Raw genomic sequence first — 14,223 nt, forward strand, 5'->3', positions numbered from 1 at the left:
TCTCTTCATTGGTATGGGACATTCTACTTTTAATGTTGTGGAGTGTGTTTTTCATGAAAGTTATGTTGATTATTGTGGTGTTTGTAAGCAGGTCATTTTTCAGCCTCTGCTTTTCAATGATAGTTTGCAATGGGAACGCTTACAGTAGCTTCACTTCAGGGTGGAACATCATGATTGATGCTATATCAAGGAGAACATAGGATCTCCTAATGACTTTAATAGTGTCTATTTCTTTGTGGAATTTCTTTTCATTTTCTTAAAACAACGGGAACATTATTGATTGTATAACCTTATCCTCTGTCTCAGGTCTCCTAGAAACCCTGAACAGAAGATCATTAAACGAGTGATTGCTCTTGAAGGAGACATTATCAAGTAAGTATTTTAAGCCTTAGTCTCTGAGTCTTTATAGGAATAGTGCAGCTTTTCAGTGGATTTTAAATCGGTATCCTAGACAACGAGAACTTTCTAGTATTTTCTTTCTATCTATTCTTAACAGGGATGTCAGCATTGTACCTGTCTCCTTTTTAATGAGAGAAGAAATGCTACACAATACTGCTCACTCTCTCATGAAAGGTACATGGGTGCAAATAATGCTTGTTTCTTAGAATATCTCTGCCCTGTATAAAGGCAGGTAATTGTACAGCACTTTTTTCAATAAGATTATAGGGCTGTGATTTTTCATTTAGAGAGTCCAGCTGCTGTTTCATACTGTGTCTGGCAAATAAAAGGGGGGGGGGGTGTGTGTGTGTTAGAGTTTTGTTTGTTTGTTTGGGTTTTCTAATGATTCGTTTCAGGTTTTTGGTTGGGTTTTTTAATTTATTTAATTTTATTTTTGAGACAAAGAACCCTCATAGATGGCTGCCTTCACTGCAGTGTGTAGGAATCGGTAGGGAATAGGGTAGAATTGATTTAGAGTAAATTATTCTATCATCAGAAAAAAAAAAATTGTAACAAGAGTAGACTCTGGAGTACTTCAAGACTTGGTTTACACTGACAGATTCACCTTCCTACTGGGGCTGTTTGGAAATAAATTACTAGTAGATGTAAATCAAACGTTTTTGTGGGAACAGTATTTTTTTTGATGAAAATGCTTGTTTGAAAGGGTTTCTTTTTCCCAGGTACAGAATAGAATTGGCATAGAGCTGGGAGGGTAAATCCCTAGTTTCCCACACTAAGATATGAATGACCCTGGGAGCTCTCAGACAATATGGCAGACTGAGACTCAATTCATTTAGATAATGATTCTTGCTGTGGTGTAGTGAATACTTAAGAAGTACTTGGCAGCTGCAATTCAAATCAAGGATTTGAGTGTGGTCTCAATGAGCCCTAGTTAATAGCAGCACTGGTGGGCTTTTGGGCACTATGGAATATGTCTGTGTCTTTTTTCTTTCCTCTTGTAGTTGATATAACTTCTGTTTTAGTGAAAAATTCCAAATCATCTCAGTTTGAGAAATGAAAATAAATTCTGACATTTCTGTTGAAGCAATATATCTGAAATTACAGACACTAGGAAGATAATTTGATGTCCAAAACTATGGACATCTACAGCTAAAACTAGCTATCACTTTAAAGAACTAAGAAGATAGGAGTACTGTGTGCTACTGAATGATACCTTTTATAGATCTATGTCCTTAAGAAGGTACTTATTTCTTGATGTAGTTGACATTAGTGCTGTAATTCATGTAAACGATAAGACTGGTCTTCATGATTCAGTATTCCTCATTCATTTCTGTAGCAATGTCAAAAAGAGATAGCAATATAAGGCAACTTCAAGTGTTACTTTTCACTGTTCTATATTATTAATGTATTTTTCTGAATTTTTGAAACTGAATGTATTTTTTGTTAATACAAAAGACATTTAATAGCTTAAATTCCAGCTGGAGGAAATTAATTATACTGTACATTGAAATGCCCTAAGACTCTGAACTTTTCATTAACTTCTGTGGGTGTTCTTGGCCAAATGGACAAAGGTGTGGGGCATAATAGCTGTGAGAGCGTGTGAAGAATACCGAGGAGCCTGTAGGCTAGTGAATCACTCATGAGTACAGAAGACTGTATGATGATCCTCATTTGTCTTTGGTAAAACAGGTTAGATTAATTTATTGACAGAAATATTAATCTCAGTAATTCAGATGTGCATTTTTTTCTATTTGAATGCATGAATACTGTCCCAGAGCCTTTTGCTTTAACTGTAGAAACTAGTTTTTAGCTAAAGAATAAATTATTTCACTATTATAACTTGTTAGGTTTTGGTTATGTATTATTGTCCTGTAATTGTGTACGTGTAGGAAATCTAAGTAATACTTGTCACTTTTCATAGCACTATGGTAAAGCAAAAGCTTAGATAATAAGATAAAACAGTAAAGCTGGCAAGATTTTTATAAAATATATATTATTTTTGTAATGATACTACAAGTAGTTATGTGACTAGGATATTTGTGACTGAAACAGACAACTGGTAACTGAACACATGTATAGAAAACATAAACAGAAGATTTCGACTCCTATTTGATGTCTGAAGATAGTCTTTATCGCAAACCAAAAAGAATTGGTTTTGATATCTTAAGATTTTGTGTCTATATATTTTTATATATTGAATTATTCGTGACCAGCATAAAATGATGCTCTGAATAAAACTGAAAATAACATGGATCATGTACAAAAATGTATCTGAAGTGGGAGGTTTTTTTGGTATGAGTGGAATGTGATGCAAAACTAATATAGACTGACCTTAGAGGAACTTTGAACATACTCGCTCCTAATATCAAGTCTTAGAAGTGGAGTATATATGCCTGTATGGTAAAACCCCCACTTCTTTAAGCCTTTTGCTGCTCTGTTGATCAATCAGAATTCCTTCTTGCTGAGGAAACATCCAGTCTCACTGCAGAGAAGTCATTTCAGTTCCAGGATACAGGAAAGTGGGAATCATATGATGGAGTTCTATCACTTATGGGGCTGTTTGTGGGTACAATGGTTTTGCAGAGAGGAGGTGATTATATGGAGTTGAGTTGTGTTGGACATTTTATCTGGAAGGTCAATACAATGTACAAAGTCTGTCTGTTGCTCTGCAAATTTTGCTTGGTGTCATGTGACAGAATTAGTTAATACATGCTTATAATGTTGAGTCTTCCAGTCTTCCATTGTGACGAAAGGTTTGCTAATAATTGTGAGTTTGACACTCCATGAGATAGGTGATAGACAATATGGTCTGTGAGTCTGTAGTTATGCTTTCATAGATGAATGAATTATCTTTATTCGATCTAATTGGTGCATGATTAGGGATAATCTGTCACAAAAATGCTCTTTTCTTATGTTATCAATTAAAATAAGTTAGCTAGCATTTTACTATTTGTTATTTACTGAAAGTAATGGAAGATCAAATAGACAGAGCTATTAGTACCATAGGAAAGGTTCCTTATATTTTGACTTGACTTCAGGTGTTTTGACCCTACAGGAGAAAAATCCTGTTTTTCAGTTCTTTATTTCTAAAAGCATTAAATAAGATAAAAAATGTGACATTTTGAAAATAATAATGATTGACTTGTAGTTTTCAAAAAGAATTGTAGGTGAGAGATCTATAATGGGTCCATTTCAACCTTTCATTTTGTATTTTTCAGATAGTCATTATGGACTACATAGTACTTCACCTTTTGAAATACACTTAGAGAGACTGAAAAATGCTACAAACTCACTGATTAAAAATGCTGGCATTTCAATTTTCTGATCTTGTTTCCAGTCTAGTTGGTACTCCAGGTGAAGTGATTTTGGTAGTGTCTTGTAAATCCCTGGAAGCATGTAGTACATGCCACAAACCTATAATAGATAATTTAATTTGGATAAGATAGTGGAACTTCTTTTTCAAAGGAATTTAAAGAATAGTCAGAAAATCACCATTTAACCCATGAAAGATGAATCTTTAGGTCAGCTTGTATATAGACAATATCTCAAAGCGTAGCTCCCATAGATCAGGGTTTTTTGTCTTCCATGGATTCACGGGAGAATTAAGTAGGAAATCATTACAATGGTTCCTGAAGACTGTTTAAATGATAATTTTTCCAAAAGAGGCCTTCTTTTAAAAGTCAATATAGTCTAATTTGTTAAAAATTAATGTTGGTATTATAAAACACTTTGAATAACTTAAAATTAAACTTATTAAAACTCATTTATCTTAAATGCACTAGTGGAAATTCAAAAATATATAGTAATCTATCACAGATGAGTTATGGTAAGTTTTCAGCAGCACAAATAAATGAGTCTATGCGAAGTAAAACAATATTAAAATTGGGATTAAACTAGTAACATTTAAAATTAAGTCTGTTCAGTAACTTGCTGAACTAATTTGTTTTCCTTCTGTCTGTTACAGTTGCACAGGTCTGCAGGAGCTTGGTGTGCCAATTCTGTTTGTTTTATAGAATTGTTTGCTTCTTAATACTGTACCTGATTTAAGAATGATTTCTGAGTACCTAGGAAGAGAAATTTTAAGAAGTTTTGTCCAGGGATATTGTTAGGATCTTTAGGAGTCAGTGTTCTGAGGGCTGAGTGATTCAGCAAAATGATGGTCCATTTAAGTGTTGCATCTTGCAAAACTTCTCTGAAGATGTGAATAAGGAAATACTCGTTGTTTCTCAAGGCATGTCGATACAGAGATAGATCATTGTATTATTAGGCTGTAGGTCTAAATCAAGATTCAGTGACTTTTCAACTTTTACTACAGGGTCCATCATTAAATTGCAGAAACTATTGCCACAGAATGTTAGGAAGGACAGAGATATAAAGGGGTTCGAAAAATGAGTAGAGAATTAATAGAAATAAAGCCCATCAGCAGCTGTTAAATGGAGCAATCACAGTATAACTTCATGTACTGCTGTCAAGTTCATGCAGGCTGTCATATTCCTTCCAGTCAACGATCCCATACTGCCTTAAAATATAACCAAAATCTGGTCATTCTGTCAACTTGTTGGAGAACTCTTTCAGCTTCAAACAAACTGTTCACTACTCCATGCAGGTGTTTGGTTGCTTTTTTTTTTTTTTTTCTCCTTAGAGAGTAGGTGGCATCCAGTATCCTTTCAATATGAAAAAGACAGTCAAAAAGTTTTCTTACTGTCTTTTTGAACCAGCTCAAATTTCATCAAACAGTTGTGGCTGCTATATGGTTTCACTGAGGATCAAGGATGGTTGTCAAAAAACCAGCTGTCTTCAAGCAGAGACTCTACTACTTGATAGCAACTTGTATTAGATTATACCAAAAAAATTACTGCCTGCCTCTATAAAGCATAATAGCCTTCAGAAAAACTCAGACTTTGCCAGTGTTTTGGCACAAGAATGTCTCTATACATCAGATCTTCAGGGCAACCACTTGGCACAAATTGCATCCAGACCTTTGCCATTTAAACACACAGAAATAATTTTATGTTCACTAGTGCTGTAGTAAGACTCTTGTTCCCTCTCCTACCCCACCCCCCCTAACCCTGACATATACACAAAGACCTCTGGTAACTATTTTGAGGTTCTGGTGATGTGGTATGGTACTGCTTGCAATGACTCGAAGTTAGAATAACAAAATGGAATATCAGTAAAAGACATCGAAAGACTAGGAGTCACAGTTGATCATGATACATGGGCTATGTTTATGGCTGTATCCTATTTCCTTCTTCCTCAAAGTCCACTGTCTGTTGGTTGTGAGTATAGATCTATGAGTGTGTGGGGATCCACATTGACAAGAGCGTTAGTGTACTCAGAGGCACAGCACTGTCTTCAGAGATTATAAATTTTAGAATATCTTTCCTTTTGTGGTGGGTTGACCCTTGCTGGAGGCCAGGTGCCCCCCAAAGCTGCTCCGTCACCGCCCTCCTCAGCTGGGCAGGGGAGAGAAAATATAACGAAAGGCTCGTGGGTTGAGGACAGGGAGAGATCACTCACCAGTTACCGCCACTGGCAAAGCAGACTCAAAAACTAAAAAATTAAAAAAAATTAATATTAGTTCCAATTAATAACAGAGTAGGATAATGAGAAATAAACCCAAACATTAAAACACCTCCCCCCACCCCTCCCTTTTTCCTGGGCTCAACTTCACTCCCGATTTCTCTCCCTCCTTCTCCCCCCAGCAGCACAGGGGGACGGGGAATGGGGGTTGTAGTCAGTTCATCACATGTTGTCTCTGCTGCTCCTTCCTCCTCAGAGGGAGGACTCCTCACACTCTTCCCCTGCTCCAGAGTGGGGTCCCTCCCATGGGAGACAGTCCTTCATGAACTTCTCCAACATGAGTCCTTCCCATGGGCTACAGTCCTTCACAAACTGCTCCAGTGTGGGTCCCTTCCATGGGGTGCAGACCTTCAGGACCAGACTGCTCCAGCGTGGGTCCCCCACAGGGTCACAAGTCCTGCCAGGAACCTGCTCCACCGTGGGCTCCTCTCTCCATGGGGCCAGAGGTCCTACCAGGAGCCTACTCCAGCGCAGGCTTCCCACAGGGTCGCAGCCTCCTGTGAGTGCATCCACCTGCTCCACCATGGGGTCCTCCATGGGCTGCAGTGGATATCTGCTCCACCATCATCCTCCATGGGCTGCAGGGGGACAGCCTGCTTCACCATGGTCTTCTCAAGGGGCTGCAGTGGAATCTCTGCTCTGGCGCCTGGAGCACCTCCTGCCCCTCCTTCTTCACTGGCCCTGGTGTCTGCAGAGGTTGTTCCTCTCATATCTTCTCACTCCGCTCTCTGGCTGCAATTGCTCCTGGTACTTTTTTTCCCCTTCTTAACTCTGTTATCCGAGAGACGCTACCACTGTCGCTGATGGTCTCGGCCTTGGCCAGCGGCAGATCCATCTTGGAGCCGGCTGGCATTGGCTCTGTTGGACATGGGGGAAGCTTCTAGCAGCTTCTCACAGCAGCCACCCCTGTAGCCTCCTCCCTACCAAAACCTTGCCATGCAAACCCAATACACCTTTTGACTAACTAATTGCAGTCTTCATATTGTTCTGTCTTTGTCCTTTATGTACCTAAAGGAAGTAGTAGTCAAACTACCCCTTAGATAAAAGGCCCTTTGTCTTCCAAAATATTTTTACTTTGTGGTCATGCGCGCAGAATGCAGTTTATTTTGTGCTCCTTATTGTTAGGTACTGATGGGATTTTTTTAAGCCAATGAAAGCTTTTGCTACATTCCAGCCACACTGCTCTGTCGTGACTCTTCAGCATTGATCGTATCCTTGCAAGCCTCCTAAATAGAGTTTCCATTGATTTTGATTCCATTTCCATATACAGAGTCCTTGCATGGCTGGACTTCATTTTTGTAAATGCAAATGATGGGAATATATATTGGTACAGTGTCTTTAAGCTACAAAAACAGTTTGACAAACCTGGGATGAAGATTTTCTGTATCCATAATAAATTTCTAAGGTTCTATAGATCTTTAGGTCCATGAAGCAAAGCTGAATTTCTAAAATTTGTCATTCTTCATGCTCATTATAAAATATGGAGCAATGCTTTTGCTTTGCATTAGATTTTTGGTTGCCTAATATTTGAGAAAGGTGCATGAAGAGACAGAAAGATTAAGAATAGAAAGTTGAAATTCAGGAAAAAAATTTCCAAATGTACTATCTTTTGTTTTCAGAAAATACATGTAAAATAGTTTTTCACAAAGGTAAAAAATATGAAAATGCAAAAAATGAAAAGACATAGTTTTCCAGACCAATGTTTTACTTTTTTTTTTTTCCACATTGGAAAATATGAATGTTAATATTATAGTAGTATTTACTTATTGCTCCATGCAGCAAGGTCTTCATTCCTTTAATATCCATAACATTTTAAAGACATATTTTCTTCTTAACAGTACAGATAGCAGCAGTAAGATTGCTAAAAGATCGTGTGCATCATGAATACCATTTCTCTGATATTTCAGTATGTTTCATTTGTCAAAATGCACTGAAAGAAATGGAGTTACAACGTAGATCCAGTGTGGCCTCTGCGACTCTTAATATTAAAGGAAAAAAGTGTAATATGCTTCTCTGAGATTGTACAGAATTTGCAGTGTTGGCTTATAGAAAAAAGAAACAACATATCCTATTACCTCTGAAGTGAGGAGGTTTGATTTGGACAACACTAAGAGACAATAAAAGAGAGACCATCAATAACTCTAGCTTTCACAGAGTTACTGTTCAGACTAAACCCAAAAGTACTAAAAATTGAGTATGCAATTGCAATTGCAATGTGTACTGAGCTACTCTCTATTAGTGTGCATCTGAACCAAGACACAAATGACAGCTGCATCTACAGGAGGGAGAAAGGTTTTTGTATTATTTCTTCCTTTTTTTTTTTCTTTTCTTTTTGTTCAATTAGAGAAGCAACACTCTAAAATGCAAAAAGCAGCATCTCTTTTAAGATGGCGTATCTGTGAACACTGTGCATAACAAGTCTCAGTGGTGTTCAAAGACTATTTTAATCTGCCAGAGTAATAAACAGTGGGGAAGTTTTTTAAATGCTCTGTAGGCATCTTGGAGTAACATTTCTCATGGCGTTCAATAAATCCCTGTAGTTATGCAGCCCATGGTTATTGTGAAGTATATGCCAGTATATGCAAGAAGTGTAACTGCAGACACTCATTGCCAGCATTTGCTGTAGCTGTGTGAAGTACCATTCTAGCTTGTGCTAATATATATTATAGAATTAAGAGAAAAGAGGCAGACAAGCATTTTATGTCTTTATCATTGAAAACTACAAAAATGGAGAACAGAAATATGGGAGAGGAGTTGGGAAAAGTACCGTTGAAGTATCGTGGCCTGTCTGGACTGTGCTTACACCAGCACCTGAGAGCGTGTAACTTCTGCTGTTTCATCCCACTGTCGCTCACTTGTGAAGTTCTCTGTAGTGCGAATATCCAGCAGAGTTATGGTTACCAGTTTACTTCTCCTGACTGGCTTCCATGTGCTGGAGACCAAAGTGAGAAAGGATAATGCAACTAATAGGCAGGTCTTTATTTTCCACAAAATTATTTTCTAGGATTTTGAGGCCTTTTGATAGGTTTTAAACACAAACATTGTGAACAGGGCTGTGATACACACAAATGCTGTTTTAGGAAAAGAAAAATACCGTTGTGTCATAGACCACACATAGACTTCTATGTCCAGTTTTGGACAGGAAAGACGTCGATAATCTGGAACAAGTTCAGCAGAGGGCCCCATGCCCTCAAGCTAGGCAGGGACTGCAGCACTTGCCCCGTTAGGAGAGGCTGGGGAAATGGGACTCGTTCAGCCTGGAGAAGAGAAGGCTTTGAGGTCATCTAACAGCAAGTGCCCAGTACCTGTGGGGAGGTTAGCAAGAAGGTGGAGCCAGGCATAGTGGTGCAGTGGGCATCACTTGAAACAAGAGAGGTTCAGACCAGATAGAAGAAAAATTTTCTCCATGAGGATGGTCAGACTGTGGGGCAGTTGCCAGAGAAGCAATGGTCTTTGTTGTTGGTCCTACTGGATAAAGCCCCCAACAACATCACCTGATCATGTAGCTAACCCTGGTTTGAGCAGGAGGTTGGGCTAGAGACCTCCTGAGGGCCCTTCCAACCTGAACTATCCTATGTTTTTATGATATCTGATACTAAATTTCAAATGCATTACCCCACATTTAGAGGAATCTTATCTTTGTTATAAGCTTAAAAAATGCAGTGTATTCATCTCATTTAAGAGACAATGTCTTTTGTAGGCATTTTCCTTTAAAGAAACACATTTGATTTCTGTTTTCTGAAAGTTGATTTGCTGCCAAGACATCAGGCAGTTAGAAAAGATGCATACAAGTATAATCATCTCAATGGGAAGCTCAATAGGTTGTCTTTATGAAGATGTTTTAAAAAGTGAGCAGCAAGTGAATAAAATGCGCTAACATTTAAAAAATCCAATCGTTAATAAAACACTTTCCTTCATTTTAATTTTCACAAATTATTTCCTTTTTGCTTTCTAAGCTACAGATACAAATGTCATTGGCAGTCTGAAATTTGGCACTGAAATCCATTCTTAGGCATCAGAATAAAGGATGTGTTTAGTAAAAATGGTCTTTGTCCTAAGCAATTTAGGACCTCATCTTCTCAATGTTTAGATGGCTGCTTAAGTAGTTTCTGGATAGAAGTTAAGCTCCATGTCAACTCTGATGCTCATCTATATGTATTGCATTGAAAGCTCATTATGACAGGAACGAAGATGGGGGTAGGAGGAAGGAAATAGTATTAAACCCATTTTATAGACAAGGAAGTCAGGATGAAAGATGGTGGTGCAGGCTTATGCTCATATAAATGTGTGAGACAGCCATTAAATGAACTGCCTGGGATCCACATCTCAGAAAATTAATAATAAGTTCATGTGTTTGTCAGTAGCAGATTTTTCTAGATGTACTAGAAGGCGAACAAGGTTCAGACCCAGTAATTCTGTGAACTTTCCTCCTGTAAATTGAAAGGACAGTTTTTATTAGCTTGAGCAGTATTAGGATCAGGGATATTGTTATGTTTGCAAATTGAAGGAAAACAGACTGAAACAGAAGAGTCTACTCCGGATAATGTAAATAAATCTTACTGGCTATTTCATTTTACAGCAGTGCAAAAGTCCTCTCTGTCTCATTTGAATATATTTATATATTCATGAGTGCTGAACTCAGCCAGTGACATGGCGAGAGTTGTAGCCACCTACCAGTAATGAGTAGAAAACTATCTTGCGGACTAGACTCAGTATGAGGCTCTTTCATTATCTGCATCATTATCCTGGCTTCAGAGTCCCAAATGATGACTTCTTTTTGTTTGTTTGTTTGTTTGTTTTCTTTGTCTGAATTCCTTTGTCTCCTTTGAAGGAAGAATTAAGCAGACTTTTTGTTCTTTCTAAATTAAATAATGGTGATGTAACTGCAAGTGACCATGTTGGTGATTTTTAAAAGGTATTGCTTTTCTCTGCTTCCCTTCCATTCCTACACACACACACACGCACGCCCGTGCACACGCGTGCACACACACACGCACTTTCCCCTCCTTCCTTCCATCCCCCACAGCTGGAGATGCTACGCCCTCATGTCATTTATTTAAGCTGGCCATGTGCATGATACTGCTCCAGGCTAATGAAGAAGATTAACTTCCATCTCTACTCATGTGTAGGGAAACAACAGCAGTTGCATCACTTTTGATGCTGTAGATATATATAAAAAAGCATACCTTGCCTCCAAAGCGTTCTTCCTAAATGTTCATCTTTCCAATGCTTTTACCTGGGCTCCCTTCTGGAACTGCTGAAGGCAGCTTCAGTGAACACCATGTCCTTGGCATTGCGATGAGCTGACAGGGACCACATGTCTGCTTACCAACTCCAGCTGAAGCACAGGAACTTCTTAAAATGCACCGAACATAAAATGCATCTGAACATACTCTCATAGGATCAGAGTCTCAGCTGCTACGAACCATCTTAGCTCTGTTATTGTTATGGGAAATAGGCCAATTTAGTCTAAATAAAAATTTGGTTAAAACATTTTTTGGGATAAGAACATATGTAAAGAAAACATTTTTTGGGATAAGGACATATGTAAAGAATATGAAAGATGTTACCTCTTCAAAGATTTATAGTTGATTTTATACATTTCATATTTTTCCATTGAGTGGAGTGATGAATACAGAATTCTATACAGAATGAACTGATGATGCTTTATCTCTCTCTCTCTTTTTTTTTAATTTAGAAAAATAGTATAAAGTTTCCTATTTGTTTACTTCTTTTCTTCATTAGATCTACAGCCTGACAAAGTTTTTTAGCACCAGTGCATATTTTATGGCACCACTTTTCAGCCATATGCAATAATTGCCCATGTTTTAATTTGAAAATTTTGAAATTATTGTGTTTGCTATTATGTAAAGCCTGCAAATATATGTTGGCAAAAATATTAATTGTAAATTGTTCATTTAAAAAGATTGCCCCAGTAGTTTTGCGCTGCAAACTGGTCTTGAAATGAGGGCCTGAATAGTTCACAGTAGCAGAACTAATAAGGTTTTGAAATTGATCACCCCAGTGGTTATGAGATTCAAATGAGAATAGGAGGGAAAATGACTATTATCTTTTTTCATTATTATAGAGCTGACTATTGTTGACATTCTGCTTCTGTGGAGTAAATTGTGTGATGAAAATGTAGTGTATTTTGGGTATAATGGGTAACAAGTCATTAAGCGGGGTCTCCAGCATCTGTGCATAGAGGAGCCAAAAAAATTTTCTGCTTTGCTCTTGTCTGTTGGCAGTGATTGCACAAATAATTTCAGCTTGCTGACCATTATGCCACAAGCTTTTTAATATGCAGCCAAAAATATATTATGATAAACTGTGTGTCATTTATTTCCAGAACTTCAGGTATATCCCAGATAGCATTTCTAATGGCTAGGTTTCAATTTTGTATATATAGCAAAAATAAATTAGTATTTAATAATTTATTATAGCATGAAGGGGAGCAAGTGATAACTGCTGAAAAAGATTGTGATAGGATTTGCTATAATTGAAAACCAAAGCATAGTGCCCTACTGTAGAGGTGGGAGTCTAATAAGTGATGGACCTCTAAAAGAAATAGAATAGAATAATGGATGAGGAAATCAATGAACAGATTAGAAATAGGTATGTACCTAAAAAAGAAAGGTGACCTTTAATGGATATCAGGGGAGTGAGTTGCTGATTGGCTAAATTAATCACAGTTCCACTGTTAGTGCAACTTTCTCAGCAAAAAAACCCAAAATTGCCTACATGCAACATAGTGGAAAGGGATGGCACGTATAATTAAAAGTAGCAGTATCGTGTGTCTATTCAGGAGTATTATGGAGCATGTCTTGTCATATTTCTGATATAGTATATGTAGGTATGATCATATTTAAAAGAAAGATTTAGATTTCTAGTAATAAAAGTCATTCTGCTGTTTCTAAAGCTTATGCAGTAGTTAAAACTTTAATTAAACAGGTTTTCAAGAATGGGGAATAGAGACTAAGTTCATAAACCAGACAGATATGCTTTGTAAATGAAGAAGAAAGCTAATTAAGCCAAGCATAGCAGCATAATATTAATTTTTAAAAACACTTCAAGCATATTTGTAGTAAATCTTGCCACAGCGATTGCATATTTCCTAATGAGTTATTCTACAGTTTAGGTTCAGCATCTATGCTGCCAACAGTCCATAGCCAGGTAAAAAATTGTGTCCTTAGGCATTATGCTAATATTTATTTCAGCACAATTAACTCTTTGAGCCCAATTTATGAAAAGGGCAAAAATGACATAGGAATTTTTAGGTACCAGAATATTTTTCATTCTTGTAAGTTTTATTCAGCTGATGTTAATTCTGGTTTCTTTGCAAGGAGACAGAGGTTAATATGAAGCACTTGCTGGTCTCTATCAAGAGCTCTCTCACATGGGATAGAAAAGGGATAAATTTTATCATATGTATGGAAGGCAATTACAGGTATTAGTGAAGGCTACATTTCCTTCCCTATGAAGACAAAATTCAACTACATGTTTTTACATTGTCATATTTAGATAGTTGAGTTGAAAGCACTTTCTGATGTTTGGCTGCAGTGTTTTTTTGCACTTCTATGTTTTCTCAAACTATTTATCTAAAAAATCTTGAACATTTTGAATTATTTGAGAAATGTGATAAACCTGTTAGAATGTTCCTTCATTAGTTGAGTTTCTGTATTTCTCTAAAGAAAGCTTTAGTTTCCTGACAGATTACTGAGAGATCCCTAATTCTTGTCATCTTCTGTTGGGAAATCTTGATGTTTGAACAGGCCTAGTTAGATCAGCTTTAGATATATTCTTTTGGGATCTCTACTATATAGAATCTGAAAATTTGGGTCAATTTTTGAAGTAATAACAAATGCCTGAGGACTTTTTAACCAAACTGTTTCCCACTCTCAATTCAAATACTTTTTTTTTTCAGAAAATATAAAAGTATAGTTAATGTTGAATTTTTCATAATTACTTTCCTTCTGGCTGGGTCACAAAGACTTAAGCTGTTTCACTGTTATAATTAGTAGCATCCTTAATATTCTTTCCATCATTCATGCTTGAGATTGCCCAAACATTGTCAAAAATAGCAGATATATCAGGAATTCTATGTACATGTCTACTGATTTTTGTAGGTTTCTTAAAATCTGAAGTATTCTCTGTGTAGTTCAAAGGCTGAGCAAATAGGCTTACCTGTGAGGTCCATAGATGATGGTATACATACTCTTAACGAAAAAAATAATTTTTTTT

General features: G+C 37.1%; 1 protein-coding gene across 3 annotated transcripts in view; it reads left to right on the forward strand.

Moving 5' to 3' along the window:
• IMMP2L (inner mitochondrial membrane peptidase subunit 2) overlaps positions 1-14,223 on the forward strand; it is a 481,785-nt gene that overhangs the window by 314,477 nt on the left and 153,085 nt on the right. For all 3 annotated transcript variants that reach the window (XM_054812776.1, XM_054812772.1, XM_054812773.1), the window contains exon 4: positions 307-372. In XM_054812776.1, coding sequence (XP_054668751.1) covers positions 307-372 — 66 coding nt within the window. The remainder of the gene's footprint in view (positions 1-306; positions 373-14,223) is intronic.

This window comes from Grus americana, chromosome 1, assembly GCF_028858705.1.
Source record: "Grus americana isolate bGruAme1 chromosome 1, bGruAme1.mat, whole genome shotgun sequence".
Taxonomy (NCBI): domain Eukaryota; kingdom Metazoa; phylum Chordata; class Aves; order Gruiformes; family Gruidae; genus Grus; species Grus americana.